The 27,161-nt window shown below is 38.7% G+C and overlaps 2 protein-coding genes across 2 annotated transcripts in view; one reads left to right on the plus strand and one right to left on the minus strand.

The window, feature by feature from the left end:
- UBXN2A (UBX domain protein 2A) overlaps nt 1-27,161 on the plus strand; it is a 342,165-nt gene that overhangs the window by 115,485 nt on the left and 199,519 nt on the right. The window lies entirely within an intron of this gene.
- The window catches only part of LOC104332420 (ATPase family AAA domain containing 2B), a 60,560-nt gene that overhangs the window by 10,892 nt on the left and 22,507 nt on the right, over nt 1-27,161 (minus strand). Inside the window, exons 16-24 of the mRNA XM_075445178.1 lie at nt 25,420-25,731; nt 21,528-21,660; nt 19,408-19,594; nt 18,571-18,756; nt 17,804-17,934; nt 17,293-17,494; nt 14,595-14,754; nt 10,837-10,959; nt 6,542-6,679 (exon numbers count right to left, since the gene is read on the minus strand). Of these exons, the coding sequence (XP_075301293.1) occupies nt 6,542-6,679; nt 10,837-10,959; nt 14,595-14,754; nt 17,293-17,494; nt 17,804-17,934; nt 18,571-18,756; nt 19,408-19,594; nt 21,528-21,660; nt 25,420-25,731 (1,572 nt within the window). The remainder of the gene's footprint in view (nt 1-6,541; nt 6,680-10,836; nt 10,960-14,594; nt 14,755-17,292; nt 17,495-17,803; nt 17,935-18,570; nt 18,757-19,407; nt 19,595-21,527; nt 21,661-25,419; nt 25,732-27,161) is intronic.

Here is a 27,161-nt window from a genome sequence, read left to right on the forward strand (position 1 = left end):
TCCAACGCATGAATGACGGTGCTGGCTCAGGGAGGTGGTGGGAATATGCAACCAGGGAACAGGCAAGACAGCACCTTTAGCAGTAACCTGCAATCTGACCAGCTGGAAGCAACTGTGGAACCAACCCCTGAAAGACATGTCATTTTCTTCACCGAGATGGAAAGCACTCAAGGCACAGACCTGACCAATACATTTAAAAAAAAGTACGTAACAACTTAACATGTATATGCTCAGCAGCAGCATATGTAACAGTTTGTAACAAATACTTGGAGAACCTGGGTACTTCTACTCAACAAGGAGAAGTCAAGCTCCACAAGAGGAGATGAAGCATTTTTCAAAAAACAAAACAAAATGAAACTTGGCTACAGTATCCCCAGCATTTTCTACCCCTAGTCAACCACTTCCCCCTACCATCCCCTCTAATGCTCTCAACTCAAGCTCTTCCCAGTATTTCTCTCAAAACTCTCCCATTATCTTCTGTTCCCCCCGTCCCCAGCTGGCCAGGATACAAGATACCCGAAGCGTGCGTGCCATGCGTGGCCAAGACAACGCTGAACTGATCAGCTAACAAGGCCAGGCAGAACACAAAACGACCATTTTCAATCTGTAGCCTTTTCCTTCAGCAGATGCGCAGACTTATCCAGCTACCAATTTTCCCAAAACCTGCAGTAATCTAATCTTTCAGCCCTCAACGCCTGTCAAATCTGTCTGAACCCAGCTAAATGATTTAGAAGTTATTAGGGGAGAAGAGATGGATGGAGAGCACCGGTATAATTTTCTTAGGAAACCAAGCTAAAAATGTAATTTACATGAAACCAGAGTAAGTATGTTAGTAAAGTACATGACAAGACAGCCACATAGGAAAATTAAAGAGAAAAATGAAGTTGAAAGAGAAGAGACAATCAGATTAATATCACCTGTGGAGATCAGGTTTAGACTTTCCACCTCTACCGATCTGCTCCTTTTCCCTCTGCTAAGTGGCCTTGTACAATAGCAACTATCCCAGTTATTTACATTTTTGGTACATTCAGCTGGCTCTTAAGGATTACTGAATGACACCTTCCCCGCTGCAGGAGAGCCATGAACAAACACAAGGTTCTCCTGCAACTTCGCAGGCAGAGAAGAGGCTCCCACTCTAAGGAAAATTACATTCAATAGAGTTTACAGCATTCATTTGTATCACTGATCTGAAGGGCTCGTGGCTGTTGGTTGGCTTCTCTGTCAAGGAAGCAAAATTAGAAAAAAAAAAAAAGAAAACTGAAGTTAAGAAATGGGTAATAATTACAAGAAAATCAGCAACTTGTGCAGACAGAAACTTTACACCAACTCTTTAAACAATTTAAAGCAAACATTGCCGCAGTTTTCAAAAAGGAGGAAGGAGTAAGATATATTTAAAAGGCCTGGAAAACTGTCTTTTATTACATCACTTGTGTGTACCACAAAAATATTTTAGAAGAACTCATTAAAAAAAGCTTTTTCTAAAAAGTCTCTCTTTTTGCCATGTTTACAAGAAAGGTGGTGACAATGCTTTCAGGAAAACCTCCTTCTTAAGAGAGGCTGAACAATCTTGCATTACTGAGTTAGAAAGGAGATGAATAACAAGAGAATACAAAAAAAGTCACCGATCAGGTAAATTGTAGGACCTTTGCCCTCTGTCAAAGAGACACTCAATTAATTCAAGAGGCAGATATCTAATAGTGATGAAAGCAAATTTCTTTACCATTAGATACCACTGAGTCCAAAAGTTTGATGGGATCCCAAAAAACAACAAGTGGTCAGGTTTTATTAGGACACTCACAAATTCACTAAATGGCATTTTAAATTAGAATAATTACAAAGCCTATTCACTAAATGGCATTTTACATTACAAGAATTACAAAGCCTATGGCTTTTAAAAGAACTGTTAACGAGATCAGAATCAGCTAAGATGGTATTTCCCCCAAAATCAGGCATGAAAAAAATAATTTTTATTTCTCAGATCTTTGCAACTTCCTTTTAAAGCATCTGGTTGAACCCAGCATCGGATACAGGAGATCAAACTAGTCTCATCCAGAATGCTAACTCCTACACTACCTAGGAAAAAATGATAACAAAACAAAAAGCGACAGTCGTCTCAGTTCTCAGTAAAGACGTCCTCAAATTACAGAAAATAATTTTTAATGGTGTTTGTCAAGTTACAGTACTTGCCTCTATCTCAAGCGAGAATTAATCCAAGTCAAATCCCTCTTCTGGAGAGCAAGAGGAGAAAACAAAACAGTAGCAAGTGTAGGATTTGTGACCAAACATCATCAGCTACTAAGATTTCACTGTTAGCATCTGGATGACTGTTAATATGCCAGTATCTAAATTCTCAATCCAAACTCAGCACTGGTCCAAAAGGAAGAAAATAGTTAAAATAATAAAAACCAGATGGCCTCTGGTCTGCCACATCCTTTGCTAAGGCATTACTGCAGATGTATGAATGCCCGAAGTACAGTGATCACTGACACCGCTGCAGCAGAAAGGTTAAAGAAAAGAGACTAAACAGATGAAAACCAGACAAAGACTGAGAATAAAATGGTTTCTGAGAAAGATTATAAACAAAAGAATATTTCTTTCTAAAAATCTTTCTAAAAATACTCCTGCCAACACAAAACCTCCTTTCCGTTATAAACCAGCAGCACACAGTTTCATATGATAGCACGGCTCGTTATTTGGGGTGGTATAAATGAAAAAAACACCAAAAAAAACCCATAAAAAAGCACACAGAACATTTATTTATTTAGGAACTAGATTTTCTGCAGCAGTTCTTTTATATCCTTGCCTGATCTCCTTACAACTCTTTCTATAGAGACCACTATGCCAATTATGGGGAACAGTTAGCAGTGTGTTTACTTCATATTTCATAAAACGACTTTTACATAGAACTTACATTTTTAATACTTCACATAACACAACATATTTTATTTTTTATTTGCTCCAAATGCCATTTGCACAGCTGTCATATTTATCATATGGCATAAAAGACATCTTCTCTATGAAGAAAACATAAAATATGCAGTCTATCACTGCAATATATTACTGTTAAATACTGAAAAATAAGAATGTAAAACCAAATCTTCCCGATACAGTTTATTTATATGGAACACTAAAGGAAGCAACTGCAGGACAGTAAAATAATATGCAACATACTCCATCTACTGGCAAAATAAGAGCAGTAGGACAAAGTTTTACTACACAGCATCCCAATAATTAAAGAGATGCTAATGTTTTACAGGCTAGCGTGTATCTAAACCACTTAGCAATGATTAATTTACCAGACACACCAGACTGCACATTGCTGGTAGTCTCCTCTTCCACACACGTACATACCAAGGCAAAACCAGACCCTTCTCATTGGTGCCCAGTGACAAAGAGTAACGGGCACAGACTGAAATACAAGACATTCAATTCAAAATTAAGAAAAATAAATTCTTGTGAGGGTAGCCAAGCAGTAGCAGAGCTTTTCCAGGCACATCACAGAGCCTCCATTCCTGGAGATACTCAAAACACAGCTGGACACAGCCTTGAGCAACCAGTTCTGAGCAGGGGAGTTAGACTAGATGCTCTTCAGAGCTTCCTTCCAAACCCCAGCAATTTTGTGATTCTGTGCTCATTCAACTACTTACACCAGGCTTTTGACCTAATTCCCATTCTAAGTTCCCACCAGAACACTTGCACTTCTCTCAAAATACACAGTCAATATGGAAATATTTTAAATTATCTGTGGCAGAACTCTCCCAAATGGATTTTCAGCAACTTCTAGTAGTGCAATACTTTTAAAACTCATCTATACCGTGATACACAAAATACACCACAGGTATACCTGGCATGGGAAATGGAGGTTTCAGATTAAATCCAACTCAGGAACGCGTATCACCATGCCTTCAAACAGAACAACTATTTTGTGCCTCATTTCTGATGCTCATCTGATCAAGAAAAAAAAAAAAATCTAAAATACATTAGAAAAATTGGATCACAAAATGCTAGGTAACTAAAAACACTAAATAAAGTTTCATACAAAATTCATAACCTCAGAAAACAAGCCAACACATGATAAACTCACTCTCACTTTCTATTGTTCTAGCTCTGACCAGTAAACGGGGCTTTAAACTGGGGAAGGCTGCTGCACTGTCTGTAGAATTATAGAAAGTTTTGGGTTGGAAGGGACCCCTAGAGGTCATCTAGTCCAACCCCCCTGCAGCGAGCAGGGACACCACTAACTAGATCAGGTTGCTCAGAGCCCTGTCCAACCTGGTCTTGAATGTTTCCAGGGATGGGGCCTCCACTACCTCTCTGGGCAACTCGTTCCAGTGTAGTCCACTCTAGTTTTAGAGAAGATGATTGACAGTAATTTCCTTTGGAGTTCTCAAGTGTTTCATCTGAATTGACCTTTTCGCAGCTATTTTCTAAAATGCCGTAAACAAAGCTCCTAAAAAAATCAATTTAATCAGGAAAATAATGTTGTAATTGGTGATTTTTTGCTTAAATTTAAGGCAAAAAATTAATTCAAGTTCAAATAGCAGAAAAAATGGAATATTTTCAGAAGCGTTAATTGGAAAGTACGGTATTTATCCCGTGTAATTAAAATACTTGAATCATTTCCACTCTACCTCTAAAATCATCTCTGTTCAGGAATCCCGTCTCTAAACTTGTTTCTTCCATTTGTACAATCACAATCCACCATGTAATTTGCTGCTACTCGAGCTCCCTAAAACCTGCTCAGTTCTGCTCTCTCCCTACTCTAGCTCCTTCCTCCAAACACCCTTTTCAAGAGCGTTTCTCTTCCCAGCTTCTAGTCTCTACTGAACTTATCACATCAGCCTTTCAGCATGCCCACGTACGACCCGAATCCCTTCTGCAGATGTCAGATTGCTCGCCAGTTCCCGGTTCTCCCTCTTCATTTCCAGATGCATCACCTCCTTCCTGACCGGTTACCTTTCCCAGGCTCCACCTTAGAAGACAGTTTTTCCTTTGATCATAGTCCAGACACCACTAAGCTTCAAATTCTCTTGCCTCCCAACCTAAATCACCAAAATACTAACAGGAACGGTGCCTTTACACAAACTTCTTTCTTGTTTACACACAGAAACACTGGCGGTTTCCTTCAGTCAATGGCTCTAGCCTCCCAAACAACTGCCACTGCATCCACAGCCTTCGGTGGAGAAGAGACCAGAGGTACGAGAGCTTTTTTTTTTTAATACAAGTCAGCAGTAATGGCTATCTGTCTTCCCAAGAGACCTCCAGCTTGGAGGTCTATAAACCCTACCGTCTGCCACACAGCACGCAGAGCCAGGAAAGAGCGCTGCAGATCAGCCAGAGTGAAAATCTCCATCTTGGATTTCATAGGAAACTACAAAGAAATTGAGAATCCTGCCCCTCCTCTCTCTGTTTTCGCACAAGCTGCCAAACAGATAAAGAACAGCTTGGATCCACATCATCAATTTATTATACAATTTATTCAAGCCAAAATTCTGTACGATTGACTTTAATTCCTTTAACGAAAGAAATTACACCTTCAGGAAATAAAACCATACGCCTCTAATTAATTAAACTATTTGACATCAACACTATCATTCATATATAAATAATGTTCATCTCTGGGCAGTTATCACTATGCCTAGAAAACTCCTTTGCATCAGGGAAAAGCACCACGAAGGAAAGCACACAGACCAGTGAAATTTTGTCAGCTTCAATCTATCTGTTTGCCTATTAAGCAATAATTGATAATGCTATTAACAATATATTAACAATGGATTTCACATCTTCAGCAGGAAAGCCATGTACAACTATCAGTGTATAATAAAATACTCACTTCCTCTTATAGTTGTTGTTTGTAACAAAAATACCTGTTGTGTATTCACCTGTTCTAATCAACTTACCTCTTGAAAACAATTATCAGCGCCTCCATTACCTACACCACAGTCACTCCTCACAGTTCTAGAGATTTTGATCACTTAATTGGACTAATCCAGTAGGCTGCAGCGAGAGGATCTTAACGTCCTCCAATAATGGGAAGTGAGTACTGAAATACAGGTGCCGTAAAGGAAAATACAGTTCAACTTGTAATCTCTTCTAACTTTCAGCATGATACTGTACGTACTGACGATGGGAAGTGAGTGACTATAGTGCATGTGAGAGAGTATGAAGCAGCGTGTAGCTATGCACCTGTGAATAAACACACAGAGTAAACAAATCTGAACGGTCAAACAGATAAAAGTGATCCTCTCATTCGATCAGAGTCGTCTCATAATGAAAATAGTCTTTTACAAGAAAAATGTAATACTCTCACTACATTAGAAAAACAGTTGTTCTTTATCACAAAACCAGAAATCCTGCTTCTTTACAACTTCTTGGGCAGAGATTTCATGTAGCCAGAAAAAGGGTATCTCCTAAAGTTCCATGTGTTTCGCGCCTAAAATTACTTCTGGAAATAATCAGTAAACAGTAGTAGAGACATATTTGTAATTTTTGCCATTGGAAGTACTTCTAATTTTGCACAATTATCACCCAAGGTAGTCACATGCACACTTACTCGCTGAGTTGGGCCACACCGCCATCGTGGGCTTCTGCTTGTTCCACAATGCCTCTTCAACTCTAGCTTCTGTTTTCCGTACAGTGGAACCATGAGGATTTATTTGTTCTGCTGTTACTGACAAGCCTGCATACAGAAGATAACCATACCTATTTAAATAAACCACGCTGCATAAAATTACTGAATTTAAAAAGAAACGTGGAATACCATGCTCTAATAAGAACACATCAATTAATATTTAGCTGGACATTCAAAATAAAGATTAGAATCAAGAATATTTGTTTTCTACTGACAAAATAACCTACTGCTTGCATGGTCTTAAAACTGCCAGCTCTTATGGATTAGAAAAATATGACTGTCTCTCACACTTGGGTCCCCAAAGATTGCACTCTTCTATCCGTATTTCCTCTATAAAGCAAATTCTTATTGACAGTTTCAATTTTTCCTGATTTTAAACAGATGATTAAAAATAAGTGGTAATTCATAATGGCATTGTATGCCATATCAGAAAGAGTATCTGAATAAAAACCTTGTACTGTCACCATGATTTATGTTCTGTAAAATGGATCCATTTCAGAGTCAATATGAGCTCTTAGATTAAGAAAATGCAATTCAGCTTTTAACAAACGGTCTGGTTTGCCTTCTGTAATATAAGTTCATCTCACAGCTTCTACTATTTCATAGGTTTTTAAATTAAATTCTAAAAATGCAAACTTTCATATTGGTTAAGCATATTTTAAAGACATAAATTAATCTCTAAAGTTCCATATTTGTGAACTAGAATATCCTATCCATCCACTAGAAAAGTCTTCAAAATGTCATGCCATGTATCCAGCAGTAACCAGAACCAAGTGATCAAGAGCTGACACGAAGCTCTAAAGCTGCAGAAATTTAAAAATTCACAAAGGAACTCTCACCTAATAGTTTATAGTTACAGTATAAGTTTTTAATACAAATATTTTAAATTGCATATCAAACATGTTTTATTACTAAAAACATCCACCACTTCTAATTATCTGCTGGTTTCAACAAGAAGCTACCAATTCCAATACTCTAGTACATATTGTTCTTAATTTATCAACTTAGAACTTGCTATCCTTAGATTTACCGTCGTCCCACAACACCACCTCATTTCAGTAATACAAGAACAAGAAATTCTAGTTTAACTTCTAGATACTACACAGTTCATCATTCTGTTACACTGCAGCACTTAGAAATTGGTCACCACTCTCAGTACTGAGTAAAAATGGCAGAACTGTCAAAAAAACAAAAAAGTTGTGGAAAAAGAAAGTGATACAGAAAATACCTTCCATTTTAAAAACTATGTAAGATTGCTAAATAACTTGCCAAGAGAATTGTGAAGAAAACGGATATGGAGCTTTTTAGCCTTAATCCTCCACTTCAGTATCCTGGAAGTAAGTTAAGAGCTAATACATGGCGCAATTCAGAAAATCAATGGCTTTTCGACTGGGTAAAGATTAAAAAGCCTACAGCACCTGTCATTTGCCTTCCGAACTCCTCTGCGATTCCAGACAGAAACACTTGATAACATTTCCAGAGAATTTACTACAAGCTTCACGCACATCAGCTTGCTCAGTGCCACCCCAATCTCATGTTGAATGTTGAAGTCCTTCCAAATGTAGCCAAGACAATGCTGGCCGAGACCCAACCGAGTATGGGCTATGTTCTTTCTGTCAGAAGACAAATTTCCTTTCCGATGGCCACAGCCACCCGCTCTGACTCCATCTGTGACTGCAACACTACCTTGACCTCTTCTGAGCAGGTATCAACACAAATTTTATATTCAGGTCAAGAACAGCCAGTAGATTCGCACAATAAACCTGGACGTCTCTTCCAAAGTCTCCCGTTTTGCATTATTGCCCTTCTTTCACAAGAGTGCTGTTGGCAGCGTAAGAATTTTAACTCTGCTAAGGCTTGAAGGCAGGATCCTTTATCCAGCCGAGTCCAGGCACACATGCAGAGAAAACTGGACACTGAATGTTGGGGTTTTTCCCCCACCAGACTATAAACATGCCAGTCTGGCACTTCTGAGGGATGATGAAAACAGAAGCTTAGTGTACTCTGAGCTAAAAAAAAAGCAGCCTGCTGTGCGTCAAACAATGAAGCACACTCCCTGCGACTTCAGTCTCAGCATTCATTTAAGGACTTCAGTCTCAACAGTCATTTAAGGCCTTGCTTGGACATGTCATGTGGATATTAAAACGAAGTACTTGAAGGTTCAATTCCCCACCGCTTTGTCTCAAACACTGGTCGGGCAACAAGGCCAGCTGCCTGATTCAGCACGACTTCATCCGGTAGCTCCACCCAGGCAATCAATCTGGCACAAGCTGCCAGCCTCGCTTTTCTAGGTGACCAGTTGCACAAAGCTTGTGGACACCAAAAGGCATAGTTTACACTGCTTATGCAGTTTTCCTCAAGTATTTCCTCATTGAAACATTCCACTATTCCCAAATATACTCTTCTTATGAAGCAGAGGGGAAGAAGGAGGATCTGGGCATCTTTTCTATACCTGACCCTCTGGTAACCAGTCCAACCAGAAATCCCTTAATAACCTTGTGGACATCCAAGCCAAAGAAGAAAATGCAAGCATACGTCTTTGTCGTCCCTTGTCCAAAATATTCTGAAACAGGGTACATGTCAAAGTCGAGATCAGCACGTACACTGTGATTGTGCTGATCTGCTGTCTTGCTGACCATATTCTGTAGAGCCAAATGGGAGTAACAGCGGGGTTGGTCAGCATTCACAGTCCTTTCATCCATTACAATAACTGATGCCAAGACTACATGCCTGAAGTGCCATCTTCTTGATGTTCTAGGCCACAACTCCTGATCCAGGGCCAGGACAATCTCTTGTGCTTCCCTTACAGCATAAGCTTTCCTTGGACCTCAAGAGCTTGGTATGTTTTTCTTCTTTCTTAACTAGTTAATCTAAGAAAGCTTCTTCCATGCATTCCAAATCTTCTGTCCTTAGCAATCCAGTAAGTGATCTTAGCCTTGCACACTCTGCAGCTGGACCAACTGCAGAGCTCGTTTGTTCTTGAAACCACCACAATGTGGTCCAAAAGCATGAGCATCTTTGAAATGTGGCTTGCACGTAATCTGTGACACTGTAACGGTCTCCACACCAATACCTAAAACGCACTTTGAAACCTGTCCATTGCTGTATGTGAGCTGTTGTCGCTCACCAACAGCTGGTGCTGCTAGTCACCCACCTGTATCTGAAGGTCCACTAACCAGCATCTGACACTAACAATATCTTCTTTTGCTGATTCAACAAGTTCACTGCATGATACCATCAGCCTTCATTACAGCTTCTGAAAACCCACCTCTTTCAGCCAGGTCTGAAGCTTTTCCCCTCAGAAATATGTGTTACTTGGGCAGCATTCCAGTTAGCTCTTGGGAGACTTACAAGGAGGGACCTACAAGCTACACAGTCACTCTCTGTAACAAAGAGCTCTTACAAACAGCTACTTTAACCTCGGAAGCAATAACTTTTAACAATCATGGGGGACTCATAACGGATAATTAACTGAGCCAAGCTCACAGTGTGACACCGAGACCAGAATTGTGGATATTCTTATGCTTCTAACAGAAAAGTACAGAGGAGAAATGAAGGCATTATACTAGTTCTATTTTACAACAACAGTGAATTACAACTGGTTCTCTTATCCACAATTCAAGACATATGTTGGAAGCTCGTAGAGAATTAGACAAAAAAATGCATGACTGAATAGGAAAATAAAAGGAACTGTATCCATTTCAACCTGAAGAAGAGAAAGCCTATAGATACTGGCATTATTCAAAGAAATTTATTAATAAAGAGCATTCAGTCTACTGACAGAAGTATTTCAAGAACCAGCAGCTATAAGTTAAGAGCAGCCAAATTCAACCTGAAAATCAAATAACGCAGTTTTTCACCAAAGCAAGAGGCAAAGCAGGAAACAACTTGCCAAGGTAAAGCTCGAATTATTAAAATCAGTAATCCCTAAGTCAGCATCAAATTTTGTTCTAATGTTATAGTTCAGTGATTTTCAAAGTTTTTCAATTTTCAGAACTTTAAAAATTTTAAAAAGGATGGTGCCTTATCAGACAGCTCATATAGTTGGAGAAAGTAGCCAAGATTCAAGCTCAATCACCTTTCAACACGCACTGCTCGAGTCTGACATGCATTCCATATTTCACCTTAAATTTTTATATGGACATTTTGAAATCCTGTTTTCTCTCCTATATATGTTGTGTTACGACAAATGAAGTTAAACATACCTCTTTTTCTTCTCGCTTCCTTTATTTCTTCACACATCTTATTAAATTCTGGATCCAGTTCAGCAGCAATGATAGCATGAGCAGTGTCCTTCAAAGTACAAGCTCTATGTCTAATGATTTTATCTGGAAAACAGAACAGCACGTTTGTTAATTTTACCACAATTATTCCAATTTTGTACCATTTCTATGTTGTTCTGTATTGTATATTACAACACTGATCCAGACAGAAGTAACTGGGAAATATAACAAATGTATGAAAATGTAGATGGATCAACACCGTAGCATGCTCAAAAATCACAACCCAGCTACAGAGATACAGGAGTTTTCAGGAGTACAAATTATTACTTTAATCAACAGTGGCATTTATAAACAAATGCAAAGAGTGAATGGTGAACACACCTAAATGAACTTGCAACCCTTAGACCCTTGCTAGACTCAGCAAGTGCAGATCTACACTGCGTAACGGGCTACGGCGCAGCGTCCCAAAGGTAACAGGAGACTTGTCCAGGAATGAATTTACCCACTGGGGTCAAGGAACATTCATACAATTACACTGCCTGGAAAATCACACTGGATGTCTCCTGCATCTGTAAGGTAGACCTGGCTTGCTTATATTCCTCCTGTTTGATTTTTTTTTTTTTAACCTTAAGTTATTGCATAATTGTTGTTTAACAACTGCTAGAAAATTCAAAATTATGATACAACAGATTATTGCTTATATTGAATAGCTATTTCTCATTTTAATCTATCGAGAAAAACTGTCAAGAAACAAGCCTCAAGTTTGCTACTTTCTCATCTCTATTTAGAGAACAGGACAAAAAATATTGCCCACACAGGAAGCCTAAATGCGACTCATTAAAAAACATTTTTTCAGAGAAGACCAATTCCCATACCTTTGAAACACGCAAAATAAATTATTCCAACACTGTTGAAACTTAAAAAGTAGTTGTAACTTGATAAGTAAGCCCATATGGGGAGAAAACTGACATCTAAATGTTGCTTTTCAATGAAACCTACAACACTCACTGTTTGTCTTTAGTACAAACATGTTTAATTTGTCAATTCATCCATACTGAATTACTTTTTCCAGCTGATGGAGGTACTTCAACAGCAAATATCAACATTAATGTCTACAACATATTATACAATTAGTGGATTTAATCTGTTTTAATAATCACTAAAGACAACAATTACAAATATCAGTGAACATTTATTAAACAAGGCTTATAATTCTAGAAACAGCACATTTTACAGCTGTCAAAACTGCTGAGTGAAAAAGAATATCCAGTATGTAGCTCAAGTGAGCCCTATGTACATTTTCTGCAGAAATCTACCGCCACTTAAATCTGGAACCTAGACATTTTTAGCCACATGTATTTGTGAGGCATTATGTTTTATGATCACAAAAAATATTCTGCATTCTTTGCAGATGTAATTTTGCAATATGAGACTTTAAAAAGTTGGTCAGATAACAAAGTTTAAGATGCCCTCGCAAAAGAAAGAGGAAAAAAAATTAAAAGAAAAACCAAATCAAGCGTATTTGACTGAGCTTCTACTTTCCTCTAATCCTGTGATGAGCAAGAGTTTCCCACAGATAGTGCTTCAAAGAGGCAAATACTATTATGTCTAACACACAATGGTTATGTTTCCATGCCTTTAAGAACATTTCCTGGTCAAACAATGGAGGGAAAGGAAAAAAAACCACCCCACTGTCTTACTATATAACCGATCTGAAATTTTCTAGCAAAGGACCAGGAAAAATGCCCAAAGCAGCCAGTTTTTACAATCTGTACTGGATATAAAAAACCAGCTAGTCTGGTACTCCAATTGCTTTTCAACTGAACAACAGGACAGAAGCAGGTACAGTATGATTCTTCTGCAAACTGAAGCATGAAGCAGAGGCAAGCATATATATGCCCGGCTTTAAAGAACGTGAACATTTATAGGTTAATATTCAGTCAATGCATCTGAACGTACGTAATGCTCAGAACAGACTTGATGTGCTGTTTCAGCAGTGTATTCATACAACAGCTCAAGAAAACTTGCGTGCCAGCAGAGCAAGCAATACATCCTCAATTGTTGACAATGCAGAGGACAGAACTGTCTTTCATTACCTACTCAATGATGAGAAACTCCAGTCCAAAACCTAACCTAGAAACAGCCAGATCCGTCTCTTCCAGCTCAGTCCTGATGGCAAGGAAAACCAAAATATCCCTATTTCGGTTTCCTAAATATACTTCTTAAAACTCTTTCTCTTTGGACAAACTCAGTGAAAACTTCTGCCACTAAATGTTCCCCAAAGCTGTCTTTGCTATTTTGTACTTCTGAAACAGTGAATCTGTGACTGGTGTTGCTTATGATCCTGAGCAGATCTGACCTAGCAAGTCTGTAGTCCCATAACACCTTCTCCAAAACTGCAAAAACCCTCCTCAGACTACATTTCCTAGAATTAAACAACCAAGCCCACAGATCCAAATGGCCTAAAAATGAGAACAAGAGGTGTACATTAAAGCAAATTTTTCCCAAAGCCCATCATTCAGTCACAAACGTACGTCTGTCACATGCAGGAGGTATCTCTCATAGTCCTCCTCTTCTAAGCAGGCTCTTCAGAGACACTCGGAATCCCAAGTGTCCATCACGGGCTTTGATTAGTTCACATCAATTACACATTAGAAGTCCTCAAAAGGGTGTCATCCAGAACACAGAAAACCTTTTGCTGGATTTTAAGAATGTCTTTTTTTAGTTGTAAAATAAAGTGCATCATAAATTGAAGAAACGAAGTTTATTTTCTACAGATATGAACCAGCACTGGGTTCAAAAGGCAAATGTGAAAAACAAGTGCAACTACTTGACCAGACTACACTGTGTCTAGTCCACGCATGGGACATTTGCAAATTCCTCACAAAATCAGAAATTTGAGAAGCAAGAAAAATACAGAAAAACAGGCTTTAACCTGGTGAAAAGATTTCACAAGAATTAATGAAAAACCTTTCAACACACAGGACTATATATGCAGATGGCCCCAGATTTCCAAGTATCACATATATTAAATATAATTCCATTAAAAGGGTGCTGCTTTGTTGTTGTTTTATTGATGACTCTGGAAGCTGCCAACAGAAAGGCTTTCTTTTGGCAACGTACACTCTGAGGCGGCCCTAGCAAAGAGCACACAAGATGTTCTTTCCTTAGAGTCTAAACAACTTTCACATGCATTTCAACCTACAAATTCCATTTTAATTGAAAGCATCCCATCACGCTTTGTCAAGACAATACCTTCTAATCTCTCCTAATCAGCTGCAACTGATTTCCTTGCCTGATGATTTATCACATTTTATTTCTATCCCCAAATACACAGTTCTTAGTTTCTGCGTGTGAATTTCATGTTCTAAGCCAACATGGAAATAAAAGCAGGCCACTGCCAGATTGCTTGCAGGATTCTCTACAGAGCTCTCCAAATTACGTTGGGGTTTTGCTGCATATACAAAGTCTATTCACTGAAAAGGAGCTATCAAATTTGAAAGGGAACTATAAAACCTAATTTATTAGAAAATAACTCTGAATGCTGTAGTTCTCCTGCTCTTCTAATGTCCCCCAGTGCACCACATGCCTCAAAATACTAAAAGCACAGACCCTTAGGACTTGCTTATCCTAATTACCATATAGCACGGGGTTCATTTAAATGCCTGAACAGTAATCAGATATGTGATTAAATGCCAAGCTTTCAGGTTTAGGTAGGCCAAAGCGAAGCAGGTCCTCACCTCCAGGATCTTTGTCTGGGTTGTACTCCAATGCATTGCTGCAGATCAGGTCAATGTCTGTCAGGAAATCCTTGGCTGTTAAGTAGTTGTGTTTATCAATTTTGGTTATTACTGTTGATAGGTCCATTGGCTCTTTGATAACTTCAAGGTAATCTGAAACCTACAAACAAACAGCATACAGAAATGACACAGGACCTTATGCACTCCCTTTGAACACTGCCAGTTTCGCATCTTTATACTCTTATTCATTCCACATGCTTAGCTCTAATACATTAACTAAACATTTTCAATTCTAAACAAATTTATGTTGAAAACATATCACTAAAAACATAAGACTTCCAAAGCTACTTTTTCTTCAGTAGCTCACTAATTTCTCTTTCAAAATCAATTTAACAGTATTTTTGATGCATTTTAAATGTATGTTTAATTTTGACTGATTTATTTATAATTTTTTTTTAAGTGTTATAAAGACTATCTGGGATTATAAAGGTAAAAACAATCAGCTTAAAACCCTAGAAAAAACTAGGGAAGCTAAATTCTGTTCATCTTGTAGGTAAAAGCTCTCATTAAACTGAACAGTCAGCTTCTCAGCTTTTAAATACCTTCTATTGAATAGTTCCTTCAATCACTTGTTCAACAAAAAAAGTCAGGTTTTATTGACTGAAGACGTCAGACTGACTGTGCAGAAGGGCAGTCTACAGGGAAAGCTTTGTGTCAGAGTTCACAGCTTACTATGAGCTTAACTCACAACTGGAGATTCAGCAGCCACTAGGGTACACAGAAAAGTATTTAACGTAATTAATGGTACCATAAAGGGCTCAATCCTGATAGTTAAATCCATCAGGACAGCTGCTGTAACAAAGTTCACCAAAAAAAAGAAAATCTATCAATTTGTTATTTACTTCAAGGAAAAAAAAACCTATGCTTGAACTTTTCAATGTGATTAAGATCACAATCAATTAAAAATACTGGCAGCCTCAGAAACAGTATTGCGTTTTCTCTTTTGACATCACCCACGTACGATGGTGACTGCCAAAATACTGAAAAGTTAAATACATATTCAGATCAAGCCATAATCGCTCTGTAAGAATTTTTTTTTTAATAAAGTATCTGTAGTCATTCATACAAAAATATATTACAACATCTAACATTAATGCATTACTTCAATGGACAGCAGTCTAACACCTAATTCCTTAAATATACACATCAAAATTTATGATGAAAAATTAAAATGGCAAAAATTCTCTTTTTGCCTCCATTTATGGAACCGTGATTATAATTGGTTTGGTGACTGGAAAGCCAAGCCATGGGCTTCCTTTTATTGTTAGCACATCCTCAGAAGGATTCTTCACTCGAAACTCTAAACATTGCTGCTGAATAAGTCAGGAAAATCCTTGACTTATCACGTAGCAGCATTCTCTGCAACACAAGTAGGAGTGGAACAATCTTAACATATTTTCTCAGAAAGCCAAGCAGACAGGCTCTTCTGGAAAAGGAAAGGATAGTCCTGTGCTTAAATGCACCAGGTGGGACAAAAAGGATTACATTTAATTTTCTAGTGCTGGAATATATTAATTAGCATGGTTTTGGCAAGTCTTTAAATAACATTTCAATTCTCCATCTACAAAACAAGAAAGGTAATTTGTTCCTTCTTTACGCGCCCTTATTCATGTGAGTTTAGACCACACGTCCTTCAGGGAAAGGACCTGCCTTTACTACAAGTATGAAGCATTTCCTACAATAATGGGGCTCCCAAGCAGTTTCATTTAAAAAAAAAAAAAAAAAAAATTCAAAGTTACTGCTCAGACCATGCCACACTACGTTGCCACGTTAAAGAGCTCTTGTCAGTCTTTCAAAAGCAGTCAGCTACAGAACATTATGGAAAGCTCAAATTAAGAGAGGACTGCGTGGGTCCACACAAGATGCCTGTTCCATCCTGCACAGAATTTACACTGCAAAGCTGCTTTTTACAGTGCTGTACTTTTAATGCACCATATTCATCTCTTAATGTCTTCCAAAAGAGATGCTTCTCTTCAGAAGCAATTAAGCTTTTTTTTTTTTTTAATTAGCAAGCTTGCAAAGCTTGCCGTGCCCCAGCATCTGATCTCAAAGTCAGGCCAAACACAATCCTATACACATAGCAGCACCTGAACATAGATTTGCCGATCGAACTGTCTCATCAGTTCGGTGTGCACACTCCATAATCGACCAGTTAATGCCTTATAATGTGCCACTGTCTGTGATTAATGACATCCACAAGCATTACTGCTGGAATTATTCAACAATACCATTAATGCTCAATACATTACAGAACACAGATCACTTTCCCAATATTAGCATGCCTATAGGATTATAATGTAAAAGCTTTCATTAAAGAATTATATTTAGTTTCAAATATTTCAGAAGTACTGGTAGGGACAGAAATAGTGGCATTTTTAAATGCTGATTTCAGTCATCAAACTGACAGGAATGCACAAGGTTTTTCAGTAGGTCACTGGTACAGCCAAAGAACATGCTCCAAGTCCTTGCATCACAGATGAGGCTGTGACTATCTCACCAGCTAAAAATCAGCATTTTAGCTTGGAGAGATCATGGATCACACCTATTTTTCTTACTAACTTATCCGTTTCCTTTTTTTAATTTACATTCTCTTTCTAATAGTTTCAACTTCATCGTTTGCACATTACTGAAACAAGACCTTTTCAATATCCACCGGTTTGCTGAAGACGTTAAAGCGTTTGTCTGTGGCCAGCCTCTTGGTAACATCCCTGAGAAACAACCGCAGCTCTCTCAATGTGTTCTCCTCCTGGTCCTCCATTCGCTCCTTTTCTGCTTCTGACAGCTCACGGGCAGGACATGGCAGTGCAAGAGGAAGAACTTCCAGAGCACAAAGAGCCAGGGAAAAAACCAAGAAGTCAGACCATGGAAATATTAACAACGCAGCAGCTCTTGGGATTACGCCACTCCAAATTTCATTATATATTTCATCTGCCTCATCGATCTATCACTGCATCCTTAACCCCCCAGCTCTCCATTTCCAAAATTGATAACCGTAATGCACAAAATTTATTCTGGGCACTGATTAGCCCTGTCAAATGCTAATTACACTAACTATCATTTACCCACACCTTTTGAAAAAGGAAAATATCACAAAAGAAAACATTGAGAACACATTATTATTGGTTTTACTGTAACTTAGTTTACCAGCCTGTTTCCTTCTTGGTGGGGGCTTTGCTGCCTCATGAAGAATTAACCCTTTGAAAAATCGCAATCTGTCTTCTTCACTTGGTCTTTGAATATAAAAAATCTCTTCATACTGGATTCTGAAAATACATTTTACCTAAAAAAAAAAAGCCATATGAAAATTGAGCCCCCACTCAAAAATACATGATCAATGACTGCATTAAAACACTAGTCACAAACTTTTCAAAATTAGCCACAGGACAAAAGATAGTAAACTCCACCCAAAGCTGAGTACACAGTCTAGGAAAAACAAGTACTGTAATTCAAACTGAATTTTCTGTAGTAACTAAACTTGCAGTATCCCGTGATCCTAACAACGGCCATCTCTGCAGTGAAAAGAGAACAGGCAGGAGGGAAAAGAAAAATAACAAAAAGCAAAGAAAATGTTCAGTAAAAACACAGGAACTCCCCTCCCCCCTCCTGAACCTCAGATGATGTAGAGCTAAAGGTCAGGCCTTTAGACTAAATCTGTATCTAATTACACCAGAGTTATTTGTCAAAATGAACCATTTTGTCTTCTCACCAAAGTAGCACAGATATTATGAAAATCAGTAATATGGATGTACATCCCTCATTAAAGAAAACTGCAAACATTTCATTAATATTGCATTTTCAGTTTGACGTATTTTAAATTAAGTTAGAAAACCAGTGCATAACAGAACATTTTTACATGATCAAAACATTATACAGAGCACACGCCTCCCTAACAACACCTCCTTCCACAACAACTTACCTCTTCAGGCAATTCACTATAGACGGACTCAGAGGTAGACAGTAGAAATATACGGGAGAAAGATGGTATATCTCGCAGCAAAGTTACAAAAGTAGCTCTCACAGTTTCACTGACAGCTTCCCACCAATCACCAATATTAGGCACGTAAATAATACTTGGTACTGTTCTTCGAGCTTCATGAAAGACCTAATTAAAAGAAACAGTGGTATCTAAGCTAATTGTTATCACTTGGGAGTAATAAAATTATTGTGGCATAGGAAATGACTCACGTTTGTGGTATTTTATATAAAAATGTTCTGGTAAAATAAAATTATCTAATGACAAAGGCTTTCTAAACAAGTGTTTGCAACTGTTAGCTGTATCATTCTATTATTTTATGTGGGAGACTACAAAACAACTACTTGTCATGTATGTTTTAAATCCTTGCTAAGACTGAGCAGTCAAGATGAAAATTCACCTGTTTGCAATCCATGCAAAATCCACCACAAACTGTTTTGAAACCTAAAACAATTAAAACTGAGTGAACCTAGAACCACAGCACACCAGCTCACACACAAACTAATAAAATGGAAATCAGGAACTGAATATCCAGATTAAGCTTACTTGACATTAGGTGTGTGACTGAGGGGGCAAGTTAAAAATGTAATTGCTCTCCCTAGTCAGCAGAGATCTCTCGATCACCCTCCAGAGATTCCTTCCTTTTAAACATGAAAATAGAAGGAGCCTATGAAAACCTGGCTTTTAAGTTACATTTCAGTTAGCTGCTTTTATCTTGATGCAACGGATCTGTCCCAAAATTACATCATTTACTCATTACAAGCGATTCTGAAATGTCACCTGTGCACACGATTCTTCAGGCGTTTTGGCACTGACTGAATAAAGTGCTGGCAGATCTAGCCTGTGTACAGGGAATTTTTCCAGAGCGTGCAGTAGTGCTGGAGCAAGGTGCGAAGTCTGACCCAAATCTCTCTCTCCAGATAGCAGTAATCTTGGTCTGTGAGAGCCTGGCTGGTGGTAAGATGATCTGCAGCAAAACAACAGTTACAAAATACAATTACCATGCTGATGTTATTAATGGATGGATATCTGTAACAAGATTTTCTTAGAATCCCAAAGACCTTCAGTAATGGGTAATAGTTTCCTACAATAGCCTTGAAAGATTCAACTAACTGTAGTATACCTCAACACTACTCCAAGTCTCAGTAACTCAAGCTTTCTTTATTCTTTGATTTCATAACTTAACTCAGACTCACCTGTGCAAACCTGTGCACATATTAAAATCATGAAAACTTTGATTATAATCAGTTTATTTAAAACCAATTCCTTGATCATATAAAAAGACTTAATGGACTTCCAGTGAAGGTATTTACTTAAGCATGTCTCATTCATTCCTAACTACCAAAGAATCTCCTTAGTAGCCTCAGGAATTCCAGGTCAATCCCTTCATCCCTTAAAGTGCTACCCAAGGTTTCCAAGAATCACCTAACATTTCAATACTTCGTTTATTTAAGAAATAGGACCTGAAGTAGGATTGAATAAAATCACTCTTCATCTTCTATTCTAGAATGTTCATACACTTTACTCAGTAGCTTCCCAGACAGAAGAAAGACTTTAAATGAAAAATTGCAAACGTAAACTTGGGTTTTTTTGCTGTTGAGAAGAAATCCTAAGGAGTCTACACAAGGATTTTGGGGGGTTTATTTGTTCATTTTGGGTGGTTTTGCCCTGTTCTGGGGACAAGTGAGACATGAAGAGAGAAGCATTAGGTTTTTCTATTAGAAGTCTTTTCCATTTATAGAAAATTGGTTACGAAGCAAGAAAGCTTTTAAATTATTTTGCATTTTCTCTCATTAAGGCATTTCTATCTGCACATTAACCAGCTTGGGCAGTGAAACAAGACTGGCTGGTTTTACTTCGGGTTAAATATTTTGTAACAGCTATGAACATTGCTGACCTTTGGCTTTTCAGTTCTGGTGCTGGAGGTGACACGCACAGACAGCAATCAAAAATGCTCAGAAGGACAGGTTAAGGGAGGCTTACATACTTTTAAAAAATAAACGTACTCTTTGAGATTATTTTACTTAGACACACATCCATACAAATATATATCATTGTTTTTGTTTTGGGTTCCCCCTCCTGCCCTCACAACAAAAGCTTAAATTTGGTGTTAAAATATTTGACTATGTAACTCCAACTATTTGAACTTAAATCCTTATTTTTAAGCTTAATTTTCCATAAATGTTGTTCTGGCATCACTCTTTCGCACAAAAATTTTAGCAGTTTTCCACAAGATGGCTCTACTAAACAGTACTACTACTGAACAGTTTTCCTAACCTCATTTTCTTTATTTAGCAAACTCCTTGCAGAACCCACCACATAAAGTAGTCTAAAGCTATTCTTAATACAAAACAAAGAAATGTTTATCATTGCTAATTACTGTAGGCAGTTCAATTCATACAGGAAAGACTTACTGAAATTTCACACACACTTTCTAAATTCCCATTTTCCCAAAACTTTCCATGAAAAACAATGACAAAAAGATGTAAGAAATGCTGAGTACATTATATAATGCACCTCAACAGCTGCACACACTGAAACTCAACAATACTGCAGACCAAGAACACGCAAACAATCCCTCCAAAATATTCCTATATACCTCTCTTTTGCAGTTTTTAATCTTTCAAATCAAAATGGCTTGTTACAACTAAGAATTGCTGTTAACATCCTTACTTCTAAGCTACACCAGTCTGTTGCAAAATGTTTCCGATTACTGTGTCTAGGATGTGGCCCCTCCTAAGACCATTCTCACATCTAAAACTCTGATCCATACACCTCTATGTTTATATTACAGAACCCCACGGCTACCACAAAGCAAAAGATCACCTTTGATACCTCTCCTGATGTAAAAATTTCATGGTTTTACCTATCTGGTCGTATGTATTTAGAAAAACACTCACATTGTAGAATGAAGGTAGGGTTTACATATAGCAGCTGATGACTTTTTCTTTGGTGATCCTGAGTGACAACTCGTCTCAAAAATTGATGAAGCATTCTCATCTTCACTATCATCTAACATTAGACTTGGTACATCTGTTCCAAGAAATATATTAATTAGAACCTTATCACTTCTAAGTACACACACAAACAGGAAAAGACATTACAATTTTCTTCATGTAAATTATAACCCATTTTCAAATGTGGAAAAAATGAGTTAAAACTATCTAAACTTCAGAACACAGAATAAGAAGTACTTATTACTACAAAAAACCAACACAAATTAAATATTGTAGAAGTCTAATCATAATTACAATTTTTTTTTAAACCTTCAAGCAGAACAACTGCACAAATACAACAAACATTTAACTTGTTATGAAATGCTTCTTCTGGTTTTATTTCACAGTTAGAGATTCTTCAATGATAAAGTTATAAAATCTGTAATTCCGCAGACTATACAGAATTTCGTACTTCTTTATTTGTTCTAAGTGCCCAAATTTTCACAGGTACACTTCTTCCAAAATTGTTCTCAGCACAACTACCTAGACAATGTGTCTTTATGAAGAATTGTTGTCCACCCTCAGATAATCTGTCAAAGAATATCAAATTACTTTTTATCAAAATCAGTTCAATTTATTCTTCATTCATGTACTATACCTTAATCTAATTCCTTTGCTAATATAGTAGCATAACGCACTGAAGTACTTTCTACACAGACCTTCAGAAACAAAAAGCTAAAAGACTGATTACATTTAAAAGAAAGGCTGCAGGGATAAAACTGCAAAAAATACCAATATGGCATGAAACCAAAACAACCAATTGACCACTGAAAATCAGGCACAGCTAAATTAGCTACCAGCGCTGCAACAAGATCAAGAGTGGGCTGCTGTGATTTGGTAATGGGAAACAAACTGCTACAAGATCTTTAGTTGCCCCAGGAAAGAATTTCATTGCTGTCACCCAAGCAAGCCTCTCCTCCTCACTCCCAAAGAGAAGCCAGTCTGTAGTGATGGGATGAGAACGGTCCCAGCCGCTCAGCTGTACAGCAAGAGCAGCGCGGAGGCCGGGTCTCCCGAAGAACAAGATGGCCGGCAGTGGACAGGCAGCGCTTCCGAGCCCAGCCCCGCATCACTGTGGCATGCCGCTGCTCAGGGCAACCGCCCGACAGCAGCTTGGGTTGGCCACTGCTGCAAAATGAGAGCGTGAATTAGAGAGATCTAAGTGGTATTCTCAAATACACGTCCCACTGCGTGATTTGTCTGGTTTACACGGAGCCATGGCACAGGTCCTGCCGCACTCATCAAACCACCACCACGGAACAAAGGAATCAACTTCAAGGCAGCGTTAAGTGTTGGATGGAGATGTCATCCAAGGGCCGTGCATCTAGACATACAGTCCTAGGAAAAATTGTTAAGAGACAAGAAAGGTTCCCTTAAATGGCTGTGTGATACAAGAAACTGGACTCGAAGTAGGCTGGGCAGGAATAATTCCCTGCTGGTATGGGATGAGGACGTGCCACATCCCCTGGGGCAAGGCACAATGCAGTCACGCACCTGACAGTTGTTCGTTCCTCAGGGGGCAAAGATGAAGAAGGCTTGCAGACCCCAACCAGTGGCCAACAACTAGTCCACAGGAAGAAAAAGCAGGACAGAAGCTGCTGGAACATTTAGCTCTGGGCAAGGACAGAGGCCTTCAAATCAACTGGACACAGGCCTCCTAACTCCTGGCTCACCGCAGTCCCTAAACAGGCAGAATTTCTGCTATACCAAATGTAGACCATAGGGCAAGTCCTGTGCTTGTGCACTGGACACAGCTTTCTCTTCCTAAAATATAGAATTATTGAAAAAGGCAGCCCATCTTTTAATCCCAAGTATCAAGCCACTGTGACATCTTTTGCCTGAACTGACTGAATTATGAGAGACAGAAACCACTAGTGAACTGCAAAGACATGCAGAAAACTGGATTTGCAGACTCTAAGCACACCAGTAAGCACCAGCCATATACTTCGGCTCCGAATTCAAGAAAAACTGGTGCTAGTGTGTAATCCACATTTACATTTAAAATCATTGTACGTGAAAGCAGATTCTGCTGGTTTTTACACAGATTAAGCTTATTACGCAGTATTTTCTTAGGTTTCAGGGGGTAAAAAGAGAAACTAAGCTACAGAGGAAACTTCAAACAAAATCTTAGTTCTTGTATCTTCAAAATCGATTATCTACAAGCATTTAAAAGTAGCCACCACAGCAGAATCATCTACTATTTAACTCAATGAACGCTTCCATACTCACTTTGCTAGCAATAATGAGCAGTAATTAATAGGAATGTGGAGAATGTAACTATAGAAAATGTTCTAAGACAGAACTTCACAACAAAGATAGGGACACTTAATTCTTCAACAATAATGGCAATCTCCAAATTGGGCTTTACCAACAGGTTAACAGCGTACCGAGAGCCTTAAGCATCTTAAACTTAGGTTACAAGAGCCTAGTACGATCGAGGGAGCCTAACAGGATCTAATTGCAGCTGCAGGCCAGCTCTCATCCCCCTGCCCACCATCACATGCTCCCAGGCCCCATCTCGTGCCAGCTCCGATGCTTGTTAAAACCTCCAGCTATCCCACAGTCAGCAGAAAACTAACCCGACAAAAATACAACATTTTTGGATGAGTTTGCTGGCTAAAATGTTTTAACAAAGGGCCTGATGTACTAAAGTAAGTGCAAGGGATAGAGCAAAAATGCACAGCTGGGCTGGAGAACGGCGGCAGCCAGCACAAGGATCAGCTTGAGCTGCCTGGGCTGCACCCTGAAAGCACGCTCTGGAATGGGAAATAAAAAGAAAATCACGGCCGTCACAGATTTGCTTTATGACTGCGCTGTTTTCAAGTTCATCACACACAACCACAAGTACTGTTTACTTAGTTGGGGGGTGAGGGTGATCCCAGATACAAACAGTACAAAATAGTATGTCAGAATAAGTAGGTATCAAAACCATGGTATCTTGTTCAACATTTAACTCCCAAGAAATGACCAGAGTAACTACTAAAGTATGTCTTGGAGAACAGCTGGGTAAAGAAACCCAGAACCTTTTGATTCACGGCCAGTCAAAACAGTCAGTCGCATTCCTTCTTATTCCCTGCTTCCTCAATGCACTCGCACTGCTCCCACTGCAGCAGGGTTCTGGCTCACACCTGACCCCTCCGTGAGTTGCTTTTACTCCCTAATTTGGCAAAAAGCTAACTTGACAACACAGCAAAGAGTTCTCCGCTTGCTAAGCCAGCAGAACCAACTCAGAGGATCAGGAATGCATCAGCCAGTTCCAGGGGAGGGAAGCCTCAGGACTTTCTCCTTAACCTGCTGATGACCATTATCCAGGCTCAGGCACGCTGGCTAACCACGGCCTCGCCTGCTGAGCTGCGAGCTCCCCATAGCACCCTTCTGCAGCCAGCTTCTGCACCACCAACACGCAAAGGACTGGGGACAGCTAATGGACACTCAGGACAGGAGCACCAATTCCAGGTCCTAACACACCGAGCAACATTATCCCACTGTTTTCTCTTGTTTCACCATCTGATTATGCCCCATTTTTTCTTGTATTTAAACTGCAAATTACTTGAGGGTTCTCCTTTCTTCAGGTGGCACTCACACCTATGGGATATTGGTCTATATAGGTCAGTTTATTAAATTCCACAGCAACCTGGAATCAGCAAAAATAATTGTGCAACATTCAAGCGAATTGTATTTATATACTAACAACACTGAACCAAATACACAATGGGTTTAAGGCTGGCAATACAAGAAAGCCAGCTGAAATTTTTCCAAACAAACAGCATCTGCAAAAAAATCCCAACCCACATACCTTCACTTTTGTCACCCTGGCTAAATTCAGCATGAGGAAACAATTCGTGTAAAAACTCCAGCAGGTTAGTGAAGGTACGTTCCAACAGTGGTCTGATCACAGGAGATAATGCATGTCCTGACGATGTCACGACACGTTGGGAAGCAGGCACAATCTTCCGCATTGCATGATAAAAATCCTGTGCGCTGAGAACTACTGAAGAAACATCAAGCTGTAGTTTCCGACTGCTCGTATAAATCTGGGGATAGCGTCGTCTCAGGGCAATCAAGGCAGTCTCAGTGCAAATTGCTTTTATGTCAGCTCCACAGTACCCTAGTGCACACAACAACAAAAACATCTTCCATGAAATAGCACTGCTGTGCTACATAGATTTCAAACATGCCTAAAGCTAAAAACAATCAGTTATACTTAATTGTCAAGGTCCACAAAGCATCTGCCAAAAGGTATTAGGTCATAACCCAGTGACAGTGTTGTGTACCAAGAAATTATGTACAGCTATATTGAAACATAGTAAGAAATGAACTCCACACTGAGGTTAAAATACCTATGTTTCCACTATATAGTGCGATACAGAATGTATTTTCAGCCCAGGGTTACAGGTCTGTCATTGCTCTTTTTCCTTACTATTGTCTAAAGTATGCGTGCATTTTAACAGGCCAGCCCCTCTCCTCCTTTTGTACTTTAATATCTCTACGTGAATATATTTTTTAATAGCAAAGTAATTTTGTTATACTGAACGAACATCCCCGACTTTAAACCTTTACAGACTGAGAAAATGAGCAGTATAAAGAAAAATGTTACCTGAGTAGAATACTGAAGAGATTAAATCTCTTGTTAAAAAAGCACACTGTGGACTCTCAGAAAAATGTGAACTTTTACTACACGAAAAACGTTTCAGCCTTTTTAGAGTTTCATTATTTCACTAATATAACCAAAAGAGTAGAAAAACTATTAAAAAGCACTCAAATTTTAATTTAGCCTAGCTTCATAAATACCTACAGGTGGCTACCTATAATTGCTTAATCATCATTACTGAAAATCACACATCTGATAATCAAGATTTAATACCTCTGTGTCTTTTGGAGTACTAATGGTTTTGGGGTTTTCCCCAGAGCTAGATATTAGGTTTCAATTTTTTCCATATCTCTCAGCAAGATACATTAATACGCCACTGTACTCTGTAGCACCATAGCTCCATCATTCAAAACATGTAAAACATTATTCCAGGGGGAAAACTCTTTTAGAGAATTATAGTCACCACATGAAAACGTGCTGCACTGAGGTATGGCCCCATAGAAGTTCATGGGTTTGCAACAAAGTGTTTACAGAAGCTAATTAAACAATTCTTTAGTTAAAATATTCTCAATCAGTTTTTTTTTTAAACCAGACTTCCTCCTCCTTGCCAGGTCTTACACCATTTGCACTTTTTCTACTCTATTTTTGTGTCGATCTTTCGGCAGCACCAAGCCTCCAGGCTGAAGCCTGCCTCGCTGCTCTCTCTTCACCCTCTGATGGTCCTTCAGCGCTGCTGGCACATGGATTTTTACAATATCCATACACCAACAAGGAACAAAGCTGATTCCATACACAGTGTTGAAAAATAAAAAAGGAAGCAATTAACACGGAAGATAAGACAATTATCCATCCCCATCTTTCAGATACATAAATTCAGAGGATAATAATAAAAGATGACAACTTTTCAGCTATAAAGATGAATTAAATCAGCTGAGAGTTCAAATTCC

This window comes from Opisthocomus hoazin, chromosome 2, assembly GCF_030867145.1.
Source record: "Opisthocomus hoazin isolate bOpiHoa1 chromosome 2, bOpiHoa1.hap1, whole genome shotgun sequence".
In the NCBI taxonomy this organism is placed as follows: Eukaryota; Metazoa; Chordata; class Aves; order Opisthocomiformes; family Opisthocomidae; genus Opisthocomus; species Opisthocomus hoazin.